This window comes from Armigeres subalbatus, chromosome 1, assembly GCF_024139115.2.
Source record: "Armigeres subalbatus isolate Guangzhou_Male chromosome 1, GZ_Asu_2, whole genome shotgun sequence".
NCBI lineage: Eukaryota > Metazoa > Arthropoda > Insecta > Diptera > Culicidae > Armigeres > Armigeres subalbatus.
In genome coordinates this window covers 55,996,658-56,022,055 of record NC_085139.1, presented here as the reverse complement: position 1 = coordinate 56,022,055, position 25,398 = coordinate 55,996,658, and the positions used below count along the sequence as shown (strand labels likewise).

The window sequence follows — 25,398 nt, the reverse complement described above, 5'->3', positions numbered from 1 at the left end:
GTAGCTCTTTTCACCTTTGCCTTTTGTGACACTACTACCATGATTTGATTACTGATGCTGGTTTCAAGTTCGTTCTGGTGCTAAAATCTACTATTTCTAATAAAAAAATCATTTTGTGGGTGCTACTTGGGAAAAAGCATGGCAAAATATTTGAGTGATTCAAAAGTAAATCTTGTACTTGTAATGGATTCATCGTTTGATTGACAATTTTAGATCTGAAATAAATTGATATTAGCAGATTTGAGCTCTTTCGTAATATTATATATGTGGTCGATGCACCTACTATTTACGCTCTCTGCTTTCTGTTGATATTGGCTACACGTGACACGTGGCCCTTGCGTGGACGGTTCAACTTCTCATAGAACTTTCGTGTGTTATTAGCGTGGTACAGTTGCTCCGTTTCTTCACGGTCTCGATCTTCCTGCTGGCGCTTTTTCCTCCGGAAAATCGAGTTTTGTCTGTTTCGCGCCCGTTTATATCGTGCCTCGTTCGCCCTCGTGCGGTGTTGCAGCAATCTCGCCCATGCCCATGTACCAAGTGCAGTGGTTGCGGTGCTACCAATGGCAGATCGAATATCTCTCCAGCCATCTTCAAGAGACGAGCCTAGCTGCTCTCCCGTTGGGAGTGCCACATCCAGCTGCTGCGCGTATCCTTGGGCTAGTCTACCGTCTTGTAGCCGCCCAATGTTAAGCCGCGGCGTCCGACTTCAACGCGTGTTGTACACCGTCGAGAGTTTTGAGCGCAGGTATGCTGCAATGAGGTAGTGGTCGGATTCAATATTCGCACTGCGGTAAGTGCGTAGGACGTCGATTAGAACGTGGTCCATTTGGTTTTCCGTTTCTTGGTTAGGTGATCTCCATGTGCCCTTGTGGATATTTTTGCGGGGAAAGAAGGTGCTTTGGACTACCATTCCGCGTTAGGCTGCGAAGTTATGGCATCGTTGGCCGTTATCATTCGATACGGTGTGCATAGAGTTTCCATTTCCCGGCCATTTTCCCGGGATTTGGGATGAACTTGTTCGTATATCCCGGGAAATCCCGGGATCCCGGGATTTTTCGATGTTTCCTTGGAAAACTTATGTTTTGATATAAAAACGATTTTATTCAATATTCATGGTTAAGGTTCATATTTTAGAAAGGACAGCTAATACAGATTTGAAATTGGAACTCAATTTAATTCTAATTTGAATCGATTATTTCGAAAAAAACGACTTCAAGAAGCAAATAATATTCACGTTTTTCTCGAATACCTCGAGTACCCTTTTGGAATATATGGTCGGGGTTCAGCCAAACCGCACCGAGTGGCTTTTCGACTGACTTGTGATACAAGTCCTTGTCGTACAAGGACAACGGAAATAGTTTTATATCAATTTAGGCGTACATTTGCAGTAGGATATCCTCAGTTATGGGGTTGAGGGATATCCAATACGATTTGCGTTCAATGAAATCTGCTAAACGAGACTTTTAGTAGAAAAATCGGTAATTTTTCGTTGGCGTTTGGTGCGATTTGGCTGAACCCCGACCATATGATCGCCGAGTCCGAGAAGAAGGGTTCGCTGGCGGCTGAAGTCGGCTTGACCGTTTACATTGTTTTGAATATGCATTGGGCTTAGACAGTTGCTGGGATTGCATTTTATACCCTAGTGGCAAAAGATGGAAGATGCGCAGTAGAATCGTACTGGCCCCATAAACTATTAGAGAAATGAGAACCCCCTCACAAAGAAAACACAATACTAGAGTATCCTTCAACCAATGGCAGGCTACTAATTGATATTTTTGCCAAGAACTCTTCCTAATCTTGAACAGATCGCTTCCTAATCTTCATGTTAATCGGTAATTTATCGATATCGCCGATAAAGTTGATTATGTTCAACGTAATCGCTTGCTGCTATAAAGATGAATCAACTCAACTATTATCGGAGTTCGATAATTCAACGTAGCACACGCAACATCTTTCTAAAAGCTCCTTGATCCTATTCAGTTTCATTAAAGGCGTTGGAAAAACATCAAAGCACGAAAAAGTTGCATCAAGATATCAAAAACGTTCGAATTGTGATCAATGTTTCATTAAAATTGCAATGCAGTATGTGTTTGACATTTGGAAACAAACAAACACTTCATGTTGCAAACACGAAACAAAATCATTAAGTTGCATATTTTTCACCATGTAGCTTCAATGCATCTTTCAAAATTTTATTGTTTGTTTAAATTAAGTTGCAGATAAGTTGCGCTTTTCAGCTTGCAAGATAGTTATATTCGATGGCACATACGCAAAGATTGTTTCTTTCCGAATAGTTGCAACACCGTGAAATTTTCAGAAGTGAAACAATTTGTGCTGCTTGGGAATGGGGTTAATAGATTACGCGATTAAAGTTGGTATATAATTTTGACAGAAGCCGAGAATTGAACAAATTGATTGCAGCCCGTTGACCAGAGTTGATTTTGATCGAAGCGATACACCAAAAAAATTATGCGGAGCATCGGGGTCGGACCACTAGTACTTGCGCATGTGCTGGAATGTTTGTTGTACGAACGTCGATTGGAAGGACATGAATTGGATCAAAAATTGTTTTGGAGGCAAGAAGCTCAGGAAGACTGACTCAATGTTGGGTGGCGCGAGGAGATTAGCAAGGCGAATGTCAGCTAGTGTACACAACCTCGTTGTAGACGGGATATGGGGAGGAACCAGGCGCCAAATAGATATAGCTGATCTTGTACTGTAGATACTTGTTGTTTAATTAATAGAGAGCTGTAGCTGCTGGAAAAAGTATCAGTCAGTAGCCCTCCATTGAGTGGTATAGGGGAATCTAATATTTTTGTGAAGGTGTTCTATTAACTATCTTCGATATTTTCATGTCTGTTCATCTCTTACTAATTTAATAATAAGATGATATCGATTGTGTATCACAAAGAACCTTGGCTCCGTATACTTGCCGGAGCCTACCAAATAAACGAACTTGGAAAAAGATCATGTCTGATGAGAGGTATAAAAATATGATAAATATGAGTATATCACCTAAGTTGGGTTTCGCGTTCAAAACAAATAACTTTTGGAAGAAGAAAAATTACACTGTTTGCGAACCGGGAGTGAAACAATATTTTTTGTCCCAGGTATCCCGGGATTTTTGGGATTTCAAAACTAATATCTCGGGAATCGGGAAATCCCGAATTTTCCTAAATCCCGGGATTTTTTGTCCCGGGATGTCCCGAGATGGAAACTCTATGTGCAGACTATCCGGTCCGATGACCAGTCTATACATTTCCTCCCTTCCTACCTGAGCGTTCATGTCGCCGATGACGATTTTGACGTCCCGCAGTGGGCACCAATCGTATGTCTGCTCCAGCTGTGCGTAGAACGTTTCTTTCTTGTCGTCGGGTTTCCCTTCGTGTGGGCAGTGCACCTCCGCTTACACATCCTTGCGTTGATTGGCTGGCACCCAATCACACGTTAGCGCATCTTACCCAGCACTATGAAGCCGGTTCCCAGCTCGTTGATGGTGCCACAGCTTTGTTAGAAGGTTGCCGCCCGATGCCCACTTTTCCACACTTTCTGTCCTGTCCAGCAAATCTCCTGCAGCGCCAAGACGTCGAAGTTGCGGGGATGTAATTTATCGTAGATCATCCTGTCGCAACCTGCGAAACCTAGCAACTTGCAGATCCATGTTCCAAGCTTCCAATCGTGATCCTTTATTCGTCGCCTAGGTCTTTGCCAATTATATCGAGTAGTATTATCTACTATGTCGTTCGTAATGGTTGTTTTTAAAGGAGGCTTATCGGGCCTGTGCAAACCTCCTGTCTCGTCGGAGGGCCGTCGTGTCAGGGCTGTTTAGCGTCCCACCTAACACCAGTACTTGGACTTGTGCGCTTTGAACGGTACACGGTCGCTTTGGCAGAGCCTACTTGCGGATACATGCAGCTTTTTATAGAAGTTTAACAGGGCCCACTGTCAAACCTCACCATATCCTAGGCAGGCACCACAACTCGCAGATGGCCTGGGGAGGGATCGTCAAGCCCTTGGACATAGTCCCTGCTGCCCAAGAAATTTATGCAAGACTACAAATCATGAAAACAAAAAAATTCTAGAGACCTTTTCAATGTACACTGGAGTCCGTTTTTACGCGGGGGTACGTTCCGCGTAAATCAAAACCGCGTAAAAAACGACTTCACTAAAAATCGAATTTTTATGGTTTCCACGTGTTTTCTTACCTTTTTATAAAACCGCGTAAATCCCGAAAATCGCGTAAAAACGACTTTAAATCAACATTTTTTTTTGCAATTTTCATGCGTAACTAGTGTTTGGATTTGCTCTGAGCACTTTCGCCGGTTTTCTTCCTGAGCCGTTTTTGGTTATGCGCAGTCTTTTCCTTGTTGGCCGTCAAATCAATCGCCTTTATAATGTTATCGAGTTGCTCGACGTCCACCCGCATCCCGGGTAGTAGTCTGAATATTTTACACAAATCGAAAAGTAGTTTAGATTATAGACACTGTAGGTTCTGTAGACGACGTGTGTAGCCAAACGAACTCTCAATTAGTGTAGCCAAACAAGCATGACGTAACGATTGCATTCCAAGCAATGGAACGTGTAACGTCAAATTCGCGTGGTTCACTTCTCCCTTCTCACTTCTCACATATCCCATCTTTATCTAATTTTTCACTTTTTACATCTCACTTTTCACTGTTCACTTCCCGCTTCTCGCTTCCCACTTCTTAATTCTCACTTCTAAACCCTTTGCTTATCACTTCTCCCCTCCATTCACTTCTCGGCTCTCACTTATCACTTCTCAACTGCTGGAAACTTTGTCGATTATGAATAACGTGATTGTGTTGGCAAAATAATCAACCGAATATTACCACCGAAAACGAGTTATTAAATTCGCGAGTGGTTTTCAAATCGGTAGATTAAGTGCTAATGATCGCGTACACAGTGCAAGCAGGTGAAAAACTGCAAATTTTATCCTAATAATTATAGTTAAAACTCCCGGTGAAGTGCACTTATTAGGGGGGAAACAAGTGATAGTATTGGAAAGAAAATCAGTCCGTCATGCAAGTTATGCACTGTGATGGATAATTATTGGCTCATCTATTTATATGAGCAATAATTGGAATAGTTGTAAAGTGTGTTTGCATATCTAATTATCAAACTAAAGTGCTGTTACCAGATATACTAAATCATGTATTGCTAACTGAACCCATCTACCCAAACGTATGGAGTGATGACGGTAGGTATAGCAACGACTGTTTCATTGTTCTGCTCTAACAAGCGAGTGATAAAACTCAGCGAGACAGTGAGACGAAAAAACTCACAACGCTGCTGGCGGCAAAACATCAGTGCCGCAGAGAAAGCGACGATAACGAAAGACCGGGGGATGATGGTAAAAAAACCTCTTGCCAGTTTTAATTACAAACTTTGAATACATCATAATAAAATATATTATTATCCAATTTTTCTTCAATTTTATTTTGCATTGACGCCTGTTTGAAGATTAAAGATTATTTATTATATTTATATACGTCCTATTATTTATTTATTCATTTATTCCATTGCAATTTTTTTTTATTTATTCATTTATTTATTTATTTATCAGCTGACGCGCCCTTCTTCAATCAAACCATCCCGTGGAAAGCATGACAAGTATTGCAAATTTCATTATTCTTTTTGTTGGATCATTCTGCTGGAAGGAGATTCTCATTTCCCTGTGAGTTTCGTGTAAGTGTCTCTGCTTACAGGTCCACCACCCCCATTTTTGGCCCTTCATACAGCAATTTGTTGAATTCAAAATGATATTGAAATTTGACCTTAATATCAAGTGGAACCGCATGCAGAGCAAGACTCTAGCCAGGATGGTGGCTATCCGATCAAGAATGCATAACAAAATTTTAACAAAGGGAGTTATTTCAGAAAAATATTGTAACAAAATGTGTAATAAATTTTGCTGGTTAGTTGTTAAAATAACAAAAATTATATCAAAAATACCTCTAGTCGTAACATAATTAAAACAGAGGTTGATACCATCATATCAACATTATACCAAACGTTGATATAATTTTTCTGTACAAAAATCTTCTTTCAAGGTAATTGCCTACATCACGGATAGAAATCTGGTACGCTACCACGCCGGATTTCCATCCATAATGTAGGCAATTAACTTTTTTCCAGCTATGTATTATTATCGAGCGGGTTCAAGTTATACTGAAGGTGAGCACCTCCAATTTTTTTTCCAATGTCTACAAAAATGTAGGCAATTATTTGGTGAAAATATTCATAACTAATGTTGTTATAATTTTAATATGAAATAAAACTCGCCGAAGACACATTTTTATTGAATCATCTAATTATAACACACGTTGCTTTAAATAACAACTATTGATAGAATTGAGTTATAATTTTGTTATGCGTTCCTGATCGGGTTACTACATACGTACATACATACAAATGCTTGGTGTACCGTAATCCGGGGGAACATTGATCAGCGGGGTAATATTGATCAGTTGAACCATTTTCAAAAGATGAATAAAGTATTACTTTCTGTTATTACGATTACTTATTATGAGTTAGGTATTTTAATCTTGACTGAATTTGCTACCGAATAATATAATCTCCACTAGAATTTGCATTTAATTTTTGCCATAGTTTGAAAAATAAAATCAACATCATTTTGTTAACTCACAGTAAGCTGCCAAAAAAGCACTCAAAACAAGCATAATAACAAAAAAAATGAGATCGTACCTACAATTGGGTGATAAGTAATCTTATTTTCTTTGTTTATCCATATTTTTGTTTCAAAATTTTGATTTTATTGTTGAAAAACCAGATAATTCACCTAGCGGTCATGATGCCTTACTCGAAACAATCAATACGCTTCGCCTCAGTATAAGGATTTCAAAAGTAATTGCCTACCTTAAGGCGTTTACAAACGCTTGCTTTATAGACGTAACAAAGTGAAATGATTGATGATCAAAGTTACCCCAAATTGGAAATTCGAAAAACTAGACAAAACAGATTTTTAAAACAATTTTATAATTATCAAATAATCAAGAACAATAGCCTCAAACGTTCTACACGTAGCAGTACTCGTTTTAAAAATATGAAAAAAGCAATAATTTAATTTACGGAGGAAATATTTACAAAACATTGAAAAAATTGATCAATGATACCCCGGATTACGGTACTCAAATGTTAGTTAACTAAACAATTTTCCTTAAAATTATTCGGATCATTTGCAAAATAGATAGTGAAAGACCAGAGTATAGGGCTATCCGTAATTTAACAAACATTCAAAGATACTGGCGATGAAGTAATGATAGAAAATCATAACGAAAATATCCCAGGACTTCGGAGAGTTAAAATGACGGAGAAAACCCAAATATCTTAGGCCATACTACAAGTTATGCAAAAATGTATCCAAACAACAAATAATGCGGAATAGCAAAATTAAGTTCATTCAAGTGAATCTGCACCACGCAAAGGGAGCAACAGCTGTACTTTGCAAGAGATTTGCTGAGAGCAAACTGGATATTGCGTTAGTTCAGGAGCCATGGACGAACAACAGTAAAATCTTAGGTATTCCTACGAGTACTTCAAAAATAATTTACAAAAATGGACAGCAACTCCCCAGGGCTGCAATTTTGGTAAATGAAAAAGCAAAAAAAAAAATCCAATCACAGAATTCATTGAACGAGATGTTGTTGCGGTAATGATGGAGGTAACGACAATTTGTGGAAAAACGGAAATATTTGTCGCCTCGGCATACTTTCCGGGAGATGCTGATGATGTGCCTCCACCAGAAGTCACCGCTTTTATTTCTTATTGCAGGAAGCAAAATAAAGCTTTCATTATTGGTTGCGACGCAAACGCTCATCACACAATATGGGCTAGTTCGGATATCAACAAAAGAGGTGAGCACCTGTTAGACTACATCGCAAAAAACGAAGTAGATATATGTAACAGGGGAAATAAACCAACCTTTTCAAATGCCATCAAGCAAGAAGTTCTTGATTTAACCTTGTGCAGTCATACACTTTTGGAAAAAATCAAAAATTGGCATGCATCAGATGAAACATCACATGTACGTACATATTATTCGAATATGGCTGGAAATCATCTCATAGAAACCAAAACAGATCCCAGGAAAACTAACTGGGAATTGTATAACTCAAATTTAATAATAGAGGCGGAAAACGTTAGCACCTCTTTAAACTCTTGTCATGGACTTGAAGAAAGTTCGAAGCAACTTTCCTACTTGATACTGCAATCTTTTCAAGTCAGCTGCACTGCTAAGGAACTTTCTTCAAATAGAGACGTTCCTTGGTGGAATACCAATCTTCAAAAGATGCGAAAGAAAACCCGGAAACTCTTTAACAGGGCTAAACGCACACAACAGTGAGATCAATACAGAGAATCCCTCACTACTTACAATAGAGAAATTCGTAGATCTAAAGGATAAACTGTAGGTAGGCACACTTGTGAAAACATTGAAAGTACTCCAGTTGCTGCCAGACTGCAGAAAGTCCTTGCTAAGGATGACACAAATGGTCTTGGGACTATTAAAAAAGATGATGGTTCTTTTACCAAGACAACTTATGAAACATTAGAAGTAATGATGCAAAAACACTTCCCGTGTTCTTCCATCAATTTACATGAAGACCAGAATGTATCTGTATCGCAAACTAGTGTAAATGAAGCCAGGCGAGATATTCAGCAAAAGCATAAGGTCACAGGGATGAATTGCACTAGGAGCGATGCTAGTACTCTGGCCGGTGAAATATTTACTGAACAGAAAGTATGGGTGGCACCCTTCAAGGCGCCAGGTCGGGACGGAATTTTTCCAGTACTACTACAGAAGGGAAAAGAAATCTTAGAAATCTTAAATCATTCCGACTAAGATGTTCCGATTAAGCTTAATATTAGGCTGTATACCGACTGCATGGAGGGGAGTGCGTATCACATTTATCCCAAAAGCTAATAAGAAGGATAAATCATCCCCAGAATCCTTCAGACCAATTAGCTTAGCGTCCATCTTATTAAAAATAATGGAATAACTAATAGATGAGCATATACAATCATCCTATTTAACGAAAACTCCTCTAAGCGGAAATCAGTTCGCGTATCAGGAGGGAAAATCTTCAGTAACAGCGCTTCACAAGCTAGTTACAAAGTTGGAAAGATCTTTTGAAGCAAAGGAAATCTCACTTGTAGCGTTCCTTGACATTGAAGGAGCATTCGATAACACATCTCACAGTTCAATGAAGGATGCTATGTTGAAACGAGGTTTCGATGTATGCATTGTTGATTGGATTGGTGAGATGTTATCAAAAAGAGAAATATCAGGCAACCTTGGAAGCTCATCAATTAGTGTAAGAGCAGTAAAAGGGTGTCCCTAAGGAGGCGTACTATAGATATATCACCTCTATTGTGGTCTTTAATCGTTGATGATCTTCTCAAACAACTGGAGGCTCGTGGCTTCGAAATAGTTGGCTTCGCGGATGATAGGGTAGTGAGCTAATTCCCGTCGTAGTAGGTAGTGCTTAGTTTTCAAATCTAATTTATACGCCAGCACAACTACTTACTCTAACTATGTTGTATGTAACATGTATTTTAGAGTTCCTAGTTTTCATTGTGTACTATTAGCGCATTGAACAAATCATAGTTTATTGAGAATCGGCAATCGAAAATACCCTTCAAATTTTTCATATTTGTCTTACGAAAATCTGTTTACGTCCATGAGAATTTTCATTCGTCCAGTCTAAAACTCGATGGATTGCTGTCAAATAAATCTGTTGGTATTGGTGTGCGATTTCTACAAGTACACCAAATTAGTTTTTTATGCGGTATCATACCGTGTTAAATAAAAATAACATAAATTCAATTAATATTGGCCTGTTCTGAATATGATATGTGTACATTGTGAAACATTGAATAGAATATGTGTACGGAGGATGTTCGCGGCTATCCAAGAAATACCTGAAGTGGAGGTCTTCAGATCTACACGCGTAACCAATGATCTACAGGCCTGATTTTTAAATGTAATGTTTCCATTGTAGTATATATAACAAAATCTGCGTATGGAAGACGTTCGCGGTTATCCAAGAAATACCGGAAGTGAAGGCCTTCAGATCTACACGCGTAACCAATGATCTACATATAACAGAATCTGCGTATGGAAGACAATCGCGGTTATCCAAGAAATACCTGAAGTGCATGCCTTCAGAACTACACGCGAAACCAATGATCTACAGGCCTGTTTTGTAAATGTAATATACCCATTGTGGTACATATGATAGAATCTGCGTATGGAAGATCTTCACGGTTATCCAAGAAATCCCTGAAGTGAAGGCCTTCAGGTCTACACGCGTAACCAGTGATCTACAGGTCTGTTTTTTAAATGTAATGTACCCATTGTAAGTTATATAACAGAATCTGCGTATCGAAGACGTTCGCGGATATCCAAGAAATACCTGAAGTGGAGATCTTCAGATCTTTGCGCGTAACCAATGATCTACAGGCCTGTTGGAAGACGTTTGCGGTTATCCAAGAAATACCGGAAGTGGAGGTCTTCAGATCTACACGCGCAACCAATGATCTACAGGCCTATTTTGTTAATGTAATGTACCCATTGTGGTACATATAACAGAATCTGCGTATCGGAGACGTTCGCGGTTATTTAAGAAATACCTGAAGTGGAGGTCTTCAGATCTACACGCGTATCCAATGATCTACAGGCCTGTTTTGTAAATGTAATATACCCATTGTGGTACATATAACAGAATCTGCGTATGGAAGATCTTCACGGTTATCCAAGAAAATCCTGAAGTGAAGGCCTTCAGGTCTACACGCGTAACCAATGATCTACAGGCCTGTTTTGTTAGTGTAATGTACCCATTGTAGTACATATAACAGAATCTGCGTTCGCGGTTATCCAAGAAATACCTGAAGTGCATGCCTTCAGAACTACACGCGAAACCAATGATCTACAGGCCTGTTTTGTAAATGTAATATACCCATTGTGGTACATATGATAGAATCTGCGTATGGAAGATCTTCACGGTTATCCAAGAAATCCCTGAAGTGAAGGCCTTCAGGTCTACACGCGTTACCAATGATCTAAAAGCCTGTTTTGTTAATGTAATGTACCCATTGTAGTACATATAACAGAATCTGCGTATGGAAGACGTTCGCGGTTATCCAAGAAATACCGGAAGTTAAGGTCTTCAGAAATTGATCTTCAGTTACGCGTGAAGATCGAAAGGCTTTACTTCAGGGATTTCTTGGATGACCAAGAACATATGCAGTGAACGCATTCTGTCCTTTGTACTACAGAGAGCAAGTACCATATTTGAAACCGGAAAATTGATCTTCAGTTACGCGTGTAGATTGAAAGGCCTTACTCCAGGGATTTCTTGGATGACCAAGAACATATGCAGTGAACGCATTCTGTTCTTTGTACTACAGAGTGCATGTACCATATTTGAAACCGGAAAATTGATCATCTACGTATTCTTTCTCTGTACCACAAGGAGCATATACCATACTTAAAACAGGACTGCCAATCTTTGTTCCTGAGCTCAAGCCATTTCTTGGATAACTGGACGACTTATCTGTGATTTTATGCAGATAACTATCATTTCGGTCAATTTTGAAAGTCAAACTTAAAAGTTTATTTTCGGTTCCAGTTAACAAAAATTTCCTATTGCAATCCCATTTCGACCGCATAAAAATGGTTTCGATTGTGCTGCCATTCAGTTAAATGCCTCAGTCTGTCAAACAACTAACACACATGCTTAATATGTACGTGGGTAGTGCTGCCAACAGATTTCTATTATGACATTATTTCTCCTGTTTCAAACTTTTGGAATAGTGGAAAATTTTAGTGTGAATGACGAGTGTGTATGAAAAATATTTATTTGGAAGACTTTTCTTTTATTACACTAGCGGAAAATAATTGAAAAACCCACTTTTACTGACTGCATGATGTATTATCAGATGTGTAACATAAGATTATTTCAGTTCAATCCGCCAGTTTGGCAACGCGTTTTTCGACTATAAACAAGGCGACGAAGAAAAAAAAAATTCAAACGCTCTTAAGTTTGAAAAAACAGATCATTTGAACGCCTTCCGGCAGTTATTTTGCAATTATTATTCACTTGAGCAATAAACATTGCTTTTATTTAGTGCGCAGTGAGAAATTTATGTGAAAAAGTGCGGTGAAAATCAATGAATTACGTTGATTTTGGTGACGGTGTTGCGCGTCTTCTACAGCAGTGAACGAACTGGATTTTCCTTCGTCGCACGGATAACGTAGGAAATTGTGAAAAAGTCATTGCCGCAAAGTTAAATTTAACTGTATTTCAAGTCAGTAATACCGGAATGTAATTTAAATGAATGCAGATCGTAGTGTACACTTTTTTCTATCTCGCCAGATGATTAGTTCATTATTTTAGTTTACGATTCGCGAGTATTTAGTGATTTAGAATTTGATATGACGAATGCTAGCGCCATGGACGAATTAGCGCATAACCCTATAGTTATATTGGTGAGAGGAAAATATGACTGCGTTATTTCTAACCGAATGCAAATTGCCCTAAATTTCATCACACTATGGTGTGAAAAAGAAGGATTAAACATAAATCCTTCAAAGGCCACATTGGTGGCGTTTACAAGGAGAAGAAATTATTCTTTTCCTACTTCAAAATTGAAAGGAGCAGATTTGAAACTCCGTCAAGCATCTTGGAGTTAGACTTGACAGCTGAATTGGAACTTACTACTTGAGGAAGCATTGAGTAAGACTACAAATGCTTTATGGATAAGTAAGGCGACATTCTGTAAAAAGTGGGGACTGAAGCCAAAAATGATTCAATGGATTTATACGGCGATTGTGAAACCCAGAATTTCATGTGCCGCATTAATATGGTGGCCAAATACAAAAGAAAGGGTAGTTTAGAAAAAGTTGGAAAAACTTCAAAGATTGGCTACTCTTTCAATAACTGGTGCAATGAGAAGCACGCCGAATAAAGCGCTAGACGCTTTGCTCCACGTGCCATTGGATCAATTTATTCAGTTAGAAGCAGAGAATAGTGCTTTGAAGATCAAAAGAGATTCAAACCTCTTACTCACAAACGGGATGATCGATTTGCAAGATTTTCTCATCAATCGATTCGTCTTGAGCTCGGCTGTGTTAATATATAAAGAAAGACAGATATTTCCCTGGGATAGTTCGAACACCACGGAAATGCGAAAAAGTTGATGAGTTGTGAAGAAATCCAGAAGGATCCTACATAAACCAATCTAGAGTGCGGCGCTGTAAAAAATAACATTTGAAACGAAAAATGCTTTAATCCCGAGCAACGCAGGGTACGTCCTGCTAGTTTAAAAAATTCTATTATATTTCTCAAACTTTTTACGTAGAAATAGAATAAAACACCATTCCAAAACTTTAAAAATTTTAACATTGTAATATTGTATGGATGTTTTCAACCTTTCAATATGCTAAAAAACGGCAGTGATGAAATGATTGCAGAAGTGAGAGATGACCGCGAATTTCTGTAATAGGAAGATTAAAAATGATCCCAGAAATTATTAAGCTACTCCACTGTGCAACTGTTGGAGGTAGTCAATACTACTAGCTAGTGCTTTTTCCAATAAAATTCTCGTGAAATGGCTTTTATAAAATAGTGAATTGTGTAGTGACAATAACTTAAGATAATTCTCTCATGCTCTAAATAAGTGATGTGCATAAATTTACTTTATAAAAGATAAATAGAAGGATTTCTAAAATCTTGATATGTTCTGAAGTGTTCAATACATTTGTACTGCTGATATGTGTGATATATATATGTAAATATGTGAAACACATATGTGACAAATACTCCTTTAGTTCAATCGTAGTGGATGCACCTCTAATGGGATCAACTCACCTCTGGTTTAGGTCACCTGGTGCATGTGGTAATTCGTATGTTTGTAATTTTCAAAATCGGTAATGGGCTGATATTTCTGGTTATGTGACTTCAGAATGATACGTTTATGGAAAATTATTCAAATTATTACCTAAATCGTGGCTCTTGCATGACAATTTGTTCAGGTACTCATCTGAGATCTCGTGTATAACAGTTTTCACCTGTCTTCCTGTTTAGATATCTTTGCTTCACAGTTCTATATGCGTATATCGTGTTTATATTGTGTAGCTATAGGATCGTCGACGGTAGAGTGATATTCATTGTATTGTATAAAAATGCACACCACGTTTTTCTTTGTGGGTGCACTATTGTAGTACTCGCTCATCACCATTTCGTTATTCGTATCGCTTTGTACCTTGTTGGATAGAAAGCTCATCATCATATTTGTAACCGACCACGTTTGATTTGCCTCTTCAGTTAAGTGCTAATAGGAAAAAAAAATCTTTTCGGTCAGTGATCGCGATATAGTGTCTATTAAAAATCTACCATCTATTTACACAATGCTGGTAAGTACTAAAATATTTTAAGTTATGTATTATATCAAGATTTAAATGCACGGTTGTACATTATTGTATCTTTATTCTTAGGATAACGATGAATTCGAAGCTGAGTATCGCCTTTTGATGTCGCCTGGCAATTCTGCAGCGGCCCCAGGCAAGGAAAAAACTAAACGGCCTGCTGAGTCTCCAGCCTCTAGTGAGGGGAAGAAAACTCGAGTGGAAAACTTAGATTTGAAACTGGCTTTCAAACGGAAAAATTCGGACGTTGATCAACAATATTTTGAATCGGTTTGTTTGGCACTGTCCGATATCCAGAGTGGCCTACCGAATGACGTCCCATTTCCAAGGTTCTTCGGCTCTGGATACAAAATGGGCATTGGTTGGTTCTACGCACGAGACGAATTGTCTATGGAATGGTTGAAAACGGCGCTTCACCAGATATGCGAACATCAAATCATCTCCGATCTCGAAGTTTTACCATATGTGAAAATCTGTCCTTTGCGACGAGTCATCTTTTCGGTGCCAACTGTGCCTCGACTTGGGAAAAACGCTAAATACTTTATATTACGTACCATTGCTCGCCAGAATCCAAACTTGTCCATTAATTACTGGCGTATCTTAAGAGTGCTTCCATCGCATGGTGGTAGGTATACAATAATAATGGAAATTGACGAGGGTTCTGTTGCAGCGATTGAGTCACAGCGATGCAAAATATTTTACGCTTTCTCCCAAGTATTCCTATCAGTGGCGGCAAAAAATATCGAAACAGAATAAACGATCACTATGAAATGACAAATGTGAAGCAATCGACAATGATTTGTACTGTCGGTTTGAATACGAATTACTGAACTATTTGAATTTAAATAAATGATTTTGAATTATGACAATAATATCATTAAGTATAATTACCTTCGTTTTTTTATTATTATCCGATTCTTTATACCTATACATATGTGAAATCTTATAAGTCGCCATGCTTTTAAAAACCCCTCGTATCAGGAATTTTGTCTAGATATTGGGTTCTCAAATATTTTAAACACGAAAAATCTAATTCCTCAAAACACATGTGCTGCACTAAATATGAGCCTTTTTTTTAAGACTTTCTATTACTAGATGTCATTACGCAATAATGTCATCAGTAATATGAATCTTTTGCTGTGTAACAAATGTACAATTTGAATTGTATTGATTTTTTTTTATAACATAGACTTGTTATGTCTAGTTTAATCCCACTTTTGAATGATATTATGCCCTCTTGAGGTGCTTTACACCTTCACATTTTCCCCGCTCCTTTCCTTTATTCTCCCGTATAGTCCAATTTCCTCCCTTTCCCTGCGGGTAAATGATGAGAAAGGCTATATAAATGCGAGGCACAAATCCCCCATATGGAGGGGAACGTGCCGCCTGAGCCGACGTTCTGATACCTGAAGCTCGGCTGTGTTAATATATAAAGAAAGACAGATATTTCCCTGGGATAATTCGAACACCACGGAAATGCGAAACAGTTGATGAGTTGTGAAGAAATCTAGAAGGATCCTACATAAACCAATCTAAAGTGCGGCGCTGTAGAAAATGACATTTGAAACGCAAATGTTCCAAGCCCGAGCAACGCAGGGTACGTCCTGCTAGTTTAAAAATTCTATTATATTTCTCAAACTTTTTACGTAGAAATAGAATAAAACACCATTCCAAAACTTTAAAAATTTTAACATTGTAATATTGTATGGATGTTTTCAACCTTTCAATATGCTAAAAAACGGCAGTGATGAAATGATTGCAGAAGTGAGAGATGACCGCGAATTTCTGTAATAGGAAGATTAAAAATGATCCCAGAAATTATTTAATTTAGTACAACACTTGAAAACCAATTCAAATTTTAAATTGATGAAATTAATTAAAAGTTGTTTTTTTTTTCAACCCAAAACGTACTGAGATCAATGATTTAAAAATGTGTTTTTGAGCAAGTGAAAACATAAATTTAGGTCTTAGAAGGTTAAAAATCATCTTAAATAAATTTCTGACGCAATTCCAAGAGATTCTATATTTATTTCTAGAACGCTGTTTGAGATTAAACCTTTTTGCCTTTCTCGTATACTAAGTATACTTAAAGGCTATATGATCGCTTCAAAAACAAACTTTTTATAGAAGGCTCGGAGACCCATAGTGTTGTATACCAATCAATTCCGCTCGACGAATTAAGGTGATGTCTGTGTGTGTGTGTGTGCGTATGTGTGTGTGTGTATGTGTGTGTGCGCACCAAAAGAGCAAAAAGTTTAGCTCACGTTTTTTGTACTTAGCCTTGGCCGATTTGCAAGGCTGAACAGGTTGCATTCGACGCGGTATTTTGCCATATTGTTTCCTATTGAAAATTGGCCGGATCGGACAATGGGCTTGGTAGTTAGACCAAAAAACTTTTTCTCATAAAAAGCGCGTAAAAAAGCCTAGCTCACGTTTAATGCACTTACACTAAACCGATTTCCTCGCAACAGGTTGCATTCGACGCAGAATCTTGTCTCACTATTTCCTATTGAAAATTGGCCGGATCGGACAATGGACTCAGAAGTAATGCCCAAAATCTCGCCCAAAATACTATTTTTTTACCGCACGAGAAAGGCATCATCACCGCTAGGTGGATTAACACTAGGATTCATTCGTTCAGAAAATCGTTGTAACTAAATTTTCAAATGACTATATCTCAGTGGTTTTTCAACCGATTTTCTCAGTTTTTTCACCAACCTCTTAGCCATCTTTCTGGACATTGCAAAATATTGTATCTAGGGGTGTTCAATTTTTCACTAGAGCTGTGGGAGTAAAGCAACGGATTTAGAAAAATGCGATTTTGGAGATATACTTATATTTCATTACCAAAAATGATATCTATTCATATAGTGATGATGGAAATGATAAAACAACACATAAAAGACATCACCTGGAACATGAGAACACATTTTGAGCATCCCTACTATGCATACGACGATAATTCGGTGCCTTTAGGAACCACTTTATGCTACAGGATGTAGATGTTGTCAGAAAATGTTTTCAAGCATGTTGTCTACTGTGAACTTGTTAAAATAAATGTAAACTATATACGAAACATGTGTGATAATAAATTATGATGTTCTAGGATCTCCAAATTGTCCTGGAATTTGAATCAAATGGTCTACCGTATCAACCAAGGCTTCCATGATGTCCCATACCGCGGTATCAACAAAATTATGTCCTCTGAGTATTTATCTTCCACTTGCGTCTCAAATCCAGGCATTTGAGAGGTTGTAAGATCTCCAAATTGTCCTGAAGTTTGAGTAAAATGGTCTATTGAATCAACCAAGGCATCCATGATGCTCCCAGCCGCAGTATCAACCCAATTATGTCCTCCGAGTATTTGTCTTTCACTTGCGTCTCAAATCCAAACATATGAGATGTTGTAAGATCTCCAAATTGTTCTGGAATTTGAATCAAATGGTCTACCGAATCAACCAAGGCTTCCATGATGTCCCATACCGCGGTATCAACCCAATTATGTCCTCCGAGTATTTATCTTTCACTTGCCTCTCAAATCCAGGCATTTGAGATGTTGTAAGATCTCCAAATTGTCCTGAAGTTTGAGTAAAATGGTCTATCGAATCAACCAAAGCATCCATGATGGCCCCAGCCGCAGTATCAACCCAATTATGTCCTCCAAGTATTTGTCTTTCACTTGCGTCTCAAATCCAAACATATGAGATGTTGTAATATCTCCAAATTGTCCTGGAATTTGAATCAAATGGTCTACCGAATCAACCAAGGCTTCCATGATGTCCCATACCGCGGTATCAACAAAATTATGTCCTCCGAGTATTTATCTTCCACTTGCGTCTCAAATCCAGGCATTTGAGATGCTGTAAGATCTCCAAATTGTCCTGAAGTTTGAATCAAATGGTCTACCGAATCAACCAAGGCTTCCATGATGTCCCATACCGCGGTTTCAACCCAATTATGTCCTCCGAGTATTTATCTTTCACTTGCGTCTCAAATCCAGGCATTTGAGATGTTGTAAGATCTCCAAATTGTATTGAAGTGTGAGTAAAATGGTCTATCGAATCAATGAAGGCTCCCATGACGCCTCCTGCCAAGGTATCAACCCAATTATATCTTCCGAGTATTTATATTTCACTTGCGTTTCGAGTCCAGGCATTTGAGATGTTCTAAGAACTCCGAATTATCCTGGATTTTGAGTAAAATGGTCTATCGAATCAACCAAGGCTTCCATGATGTCCTTAGTCGCAGTATAAACCCTATCATGTCCTCCGAATAATTTTCTTCCACCTGCGTCTCAAATCCAGGCACAGGAGATGTTGTAAGATCTTCAAATGGTCCTGGAGTATGAGTAAAATGATCTATTGAATCTACCAAGGCTTTCGTGATGCCCCAGCCGGGGTTCGGGGAAAGATAAATACTCGGAGGACATAAATGGATTGATACCGTGGCTGGGGGCATCATGGATGCCAAACTCCAGGACAATTTGGAGATCTTACAACATCTCAAACGTCTGGATTTGAGACGCAAGTGAAAGACAAGCTAGATACTTCATGGAAACCTTGGTTGATTCGATAGACCATTTTACTCATACTCCAGGATAATTTGGAGATCTTACAATATCTCATATGCCTGGATTTGAGGTGCAAGTGAAATGCAAATAGTAGGAGGACATAACTGGTTTGAAACCGCGTCTGGGGACATCATGAAAGCCATGGTTGATTCGATAGACCATTTTACTCAAACTGCAGGACAATTAGGAGCTCTAACAACAGCTCAAATGGCTGGATTTGAGACGCAAATGAAAGATAAATATTCGGAGGACGTAATAAGATTTATACCCCGGCTGGGGCATCACGAAAGCCTTGGTAGATTCAATAGATCATTTTACTCATACTCCAGGACCATTTGAAGATCTTACAACATCTCCTGTGCCTGGATTCGAGACGCAGGTGGAAGAAAATTATTCGGAGGACATGATAGGGTTTATACTGCGACTAAGGACATCATGGAAGCCTTGGTTGATTCGATAGACCATTTTACTCAAAATCCAGGATAATTCGGAGTTCTTAGAACATCTCATATGTCTGGACTCGAAACGCAAGTGAAATATGAATACTCGGAAGATATAATTGGGTTGATACCTTGGCAGGAGGCGTCATGGGAGCCTTCATTGATTCGATAGACCATTTTACTCACACTTCAATACAATTTGGAGATCTTACAACATCTCAAATGCCTGGATTTGAGACGCAAGTGAAAGATACCCGAGCAAAGTCTGAAAACATAATGAGAGCATATAGAAAACATATTTTGATTTTGACATCAAATTGAAATCATTATTTGTTTTCAAATATGAATCATCATGATTGATTACATATTTTGATCTCATTTTGCTGTAGATTTCTAAATTGTATGATCTGACATCAAACTGTATACTTATTTTGTTATCGGAAGCGATATCAAATTTAGTTTTCAATTTGCTCTCATCGATAGCAGGAATAGTTTTCGATTTGATGTCACAGTAAGATTTTCCTGCTATACATTTTGTTATTTTAACCGTTAAAACGACCAAAAAGATATCAAATTAAGTAATCATATTCGGCGATTTCACAACATCAAAACGAGTTATCGTTTTGCTCTTAAGCTTTGCTCGGGTAAATACTCGGAGGACATAATTGGGTTGAAACCGCGGTATGGGACATCATGGAAGCCTTGGTTGATTCGGTAGACCATATGATTCAAACTTCAGGACAATTTGGAGATCGTACAACCTCTCAAATGCCTGGATTTGAGACGCAAGTGGAAGATAAATACTCGGAGGACATAGTTGGGTTGATACCGCGGTATGGGACATCATGGAAGCCTTGGTTGATTTGGTAGACCATTTGATTCAAATTCCAGGACAATTTGGAGATCATCTCATATGTTTGGATTTGAGACGCAAGTGAAAGACAAATACTCGGAGACATAATTGGGTTGATACTGCGGCTGGGGCCATCATGGATGCTTTGGTTGATTCGATAGACCATTTTACTCAAACTTCAGGACAATTTGGAGATCTTACAACATCTCAAATACCTGGATTTGAGACGCAAGTGAAAGATAAATACTCGGAGGACATAATTGGGTTGATACCGCGGTATGGGACATCATGGAAGCCTTGGTTGATTCGGTAGACCATTTGATTCAAACTTCAGGACAATTTGGAGATCTTACAACATCTCAAATGCCTGGATTTAAGACGCAAGTGGAAGATAAATACTCGGAGGACTTAATTGGGTTGATACCGCGGTATGGGACATCATGGAAGCCTTGGTTGATTCGGTACACCATTTGATTCAAATTCCAGAAAAATTTGGAGATCTTACAACATCTCATATGTTTGGATTTGAGACGCAAGTGAAAGACAAATACTCGGAGGACATAATTGGGTTGATACTGCGGCTGGGGCCATCATGGATGCTTTGGTTGATTCGATAGATCATTTTACTCAAACTTCAAGACAATTTGGAGATCTTACAACATCTCAAATGACTGGATTTGAGACGCAAGTGGAAGATAAATACTCGGAGGACATAATTGGGTTGATACCGCGGTATGGGACATCATGGAAGCCTTGGTTGATTCGGTAGACCATTTGATTCAAATTCCAGGACAATTTGGAGATCTTACAACATCTCATACTCGGAGGACATAATTGGGTTGATACTGCGGCTGGGGCCATCATGGATGCTTTGGTTGATTCGATAGACCATTTTACTCAAACTTCAAGACAATTTGGAGATCTTACAACATCTCAAATGACTGGATTTGAGACGCAAGTGGAAGATAAATACTCGGAGGACATAATTGGGTTGATACCACGGTATGGGACATCATGGAAGCCTTGGTTGGATTCGGTTGACCATTTGATTCAAACTCCAGGACAATTTGAAGATCCTAGAACATCATAATTTATTATCACACATGTTTCGTATATAGTTTACATTTATTTTAACAAGTTCACAGTAGATAACATGCTTGAAAACATTTTCTGAAGCTTCATACATCCTGTAGCATAAAGTGGTTTCTTAAGGCACCGAATTATCATCGTATGCATAGTAGGGATGCTCAAAATGTGTTCTCATGTTCCAGGTGATGTCTTTTATGTGTTATTTTATCATTTCCATCATCACTATATGAATAGATATCATTTTTGGTAATGAAATATAAGTATATCCCCAAAATCGCATTTTTCTAAATCCGTTGCTTTACTTCCACAGCTCTAGTGAAAAATTGAACACCCCTTGATACAATATTTTGCAATGTCCAGAAACTAGAAGAGATGGCCAAGAGGTTGGTGAAAAAACTGAGAAAATCGGTTGAAAAACCACTGAGATATAGTCATTTGAAAATTTAGTTACAACGATTTTCTGAACGAATGTATCTGCGTAAGTTTTTTTTGCGAATCAATCCTAGTGTTAATCTGGGTTTTTGAATGAGTGATTGAGGGGCAAAATGTCACTTCAAGAAATTGTGCTTTTCGAGGTGCACCTCGTCTAATAAAGACAATAATAATAAAAAATTGTGCTTCTACTTTTTCTATACTGATTAAAGTTAAAGAATTTCTAAGAATTTCTTGAATATGGTCTTCAACTATTGTAATATTGTTTTTTGTGGATTCTAATTCCTCTGTGTTTCAATGTGACAAAGATTGGATTGATTCATACTGAATGAGTCTAAGAGCCTCCTAGTCCTAAATCATATGAAAAATACATGTAAATACGATTTTTTTTAATCCACTTAGGTATATATTATTAATCTGGAAATCGATTTTGAATGGACACCCGTGCTATGGAATCGGAACAGTTCCTCTACACACAACTCATTATTTGAAAGCTTCGTTATGATTGGTCGGTATGTGCACATCTACAGCGGAACTGTGGGAATGTAAAAGGTGATGTCAGATAATTAAATTACATCACATATTTTACTAATAGAAATTTTTACTGACTAATTGATTAGATTGCTCTGAAACAATGAACATATATTATTTGTTGTGTTACATCCTTTTATCTGTAAACCAACCGAAAGCTCCAACATTTATTATTATTTGCCCATTCGGAATTAGAATCCAGCCCACCGCATCTGCAAGCTGATATCAGCGGTATTATACATTTACTACCCAACTAAACCGAACCCAAAACGATGTCTTTGTATGAATTTGTCCCGCTTCCGGATGACTACTCGTCACCGCCGTCCTGGTATGGCTGGCTTGTTGGTCGGTCGTTTGTCAAGTTCAATAGAGCCGTGGCTCTGAGCAAGAGCCGATCCGCAGTTTCGCCCGGCACCAATCCCTCCAATGGGTCCAATATGGGTCGTGGTTAGTGGTTCCCTGCAAGTAGGTTCGTTTTGTGCTCCAATGCTTCACTGGTTTATGGGGAATCCGTATGTGTATGTAGCAACGTCATTTCAAACCCAAAACTCCATTAATCAGTGGGCGCTTTGTCGCAGTCGTACAGTCTCCGTTCGGAACGTCGTCATGGCCCACCCGCACGTTATCTGTGTTTCGTAATCCTTTGCCTCAGGCGGTATTCCGCTACTCGTTGTGGTGAATGAAACTATCATACTAGGATACATGTCTTTACCAAGGGTCGTGCGAACCAGGGTGTTCCAACAATTTATTCTGTAACTGCATCTATCCTTTGACCTTGCACTGAAATACATCATGTCTAAACTTTTGATAGGAACATGCTCATATATAATTTCAAAAATTTTATTTAAGAGACTTTATGAATATCGCCATAGTTCGTTCGACACTCTCGCATTTTTGATAGCTCAAATTGCTTCAGAATGGTAAGAATTGAAAAATCTCTATCAGATTTGAGCATTGCATTGCATTTTAAACTTCCGGGGGTTATTAATCCCAACGTATCTTCTAATTTCGAAGAATACTTTAGGAATTCATCGAATCCTTTCAAGGAACCCACAATCAATTCTTCCCGATTCATGCGGGCACCCTAGCATAGAGATGCATACACGCACATGCACACAAATATTCGCGATGGAACGGAACAATACAAGGTTGAGAGGCACTTGTCTGGCATGTCAACTTCACTCAGCCCGAGAACAACCACAAGCGCAAGCAACTACCGCTGCTGGAAGAGGGTAAACATGGATTTGGCTTTTAAACTGTTGTTTTCTGATGGTCGGTCATGTTGGCAATTGTAAATAGCCGTTGCCGTCGCCATCCTAGTCGTCGACGACGGATCAGCGCAGCAAAACAGACAACAGGCTCTGTGGTGCAATTCGTTTGATGTGCTGCGTTTTCTGCAGTCATCAACTGGATCTGGCTAACCAGCGGCACTAGTGATGACGTTCCGAAGTCGAGGAGATGCCAAGTGACTAATTAGCGCCGTAATGTGACACGGGTAAACATCGTCCAATGGCTTGGAGTGGACAGAAATACGATTAAGTTGAATTTCCGCGAAATGTTATTGGATTGTATCCAAATGCGTTTCAAAACGCGTCAACGCGTCTTATTGCTGGTATTCGAACAATTTTACTGGTTAGGTGTATGCACCAGAATTTAGTACAAATCAGATCCAAGCAACGGTTCTACGTCTTGACAGATATTGTCATAAAGCTAGCTCAGTCTTTACTGAACTTTGTATTCAAATTGTAGAACCTAGAAACTGTGTGATTTATTTAGAGGAGCGCTGTATTCATAAATCGAGCTTTCATTTCTCTTAACTTCTTCGATCTGAAGAAGAAAAAGATGCATCTATTTCCAACAAAAAGCAAATTCAAACTAAGTGAATTTGTGTTTTTATAAGCTAACAATGTAGCAGCATATCGCACGTAACTTGCTAGAAACACACGTTCCTTTCCCGAGTTCACTCGCGCCATCTGCCGTCCATGTCAACGGATGACAGATTTTAATACAATTTTGCATAAGAACCTTACAGAAATTGTACAATATTTTGACATGTAGGGTAAATCACTACATGGGCACATGAACAAATTCCCAGCACACTGTTTTGTGATATTTACAAGTCGTATGATTATGATTAGAGGCAGAAGGGACTATGCTCAAGGGCTTTCCGATCCCGAACCCTGGCCATCTGCGAGTTGTGGTGCCTGCCTAGGATGTGTTGGGATTCGACAGTGGGCTCTGGTAAACTTCTATAAAAAGCTGCATGCATTCGTAAGCAGGCTTCGCCAAAGCGACCGTGTTCCGCTCAAAGCGCACAAGCCCAATTCCTGGTGTTAGGTGGGACCCTAAACAGACCTGATACGACGGCCCTCCAACAAGCCAGGAGGTTTGCGCAGGACCAATAGTTGCTTGTAAAACCGCGAAATTACGAACAAAATAATAGATAATGTGTGGTACTAGCTTATATACTAGCAAACATAATGATGATCACTGAACCTATGAAATGAAATGCTTGAGTATGTACCTACCTACATTCATCGTGAAATTAAATAAGCATCTAAGTAGTCGATGTGATATCTTGCCTCAATAGGCCTCAATCAGTTTTGCAAACGTCAAGCAAACAGTACGCGCATAAATAGCGTTTGCCCGGAGTGATTCCATTCCACTGGTATTTGGGTATTCACATTGCACGGTGTAAAAAAATGGATTATTATCGATGCTTCATGTAGGGGAGAACGGTCCAAAATGCATCCCTGGGGCAAAATGGCCTCACTCATAAAATCACTCATTTAATTTGTTGTAGTACACTTATGAACGGATATTACCATTACAATTCATAATTAGTTATCCATCATTGAGCTCCATTGGAAAAATTTAGCAAAATCCCTTCATATTCACGCAAATTTAACGATTTGCTATTCTTCCACCACATCCGTAAGATTGTAGTTCAATCCATTAAGAAATAACAAACAACCATGCGTTCACCATCATTTTACATGCAATTGAGTCATTTTAG

The 25,398-nt window shown here is 38.6% G+C and overlaps 2 protein-coding genes across 2 annotated transcripts in view; both read left to right on the top strand.

Moving 5' to 3' along the window:
* The window catches only part of LOC134208419 (uncharacterized), a 320,420-nt gene that overhangs the window by 274,834 nt on the left and 20,188 nt on the right, over window positions 1–25,398 (top strand). The gene's annotated exons all lie outside the window — the stretch shown is intronic.
* LOC134215038 (uncharacterized) lies at window positions 14,344–15,223 on the top strand. Its single transcript, XM_062694299.1, has 2 exons — window positions 14,344–14,455; window positions 14,537–15,223. Exons 1-2 carry the CDS (start codon window positions 14,450–14,452, stop codon window positions 15,221–15,223), a joined length of 693 nt encoding a protein of 230 aa, XP_062550283.1. The 5' UTR covers window positions 14,344–14,449.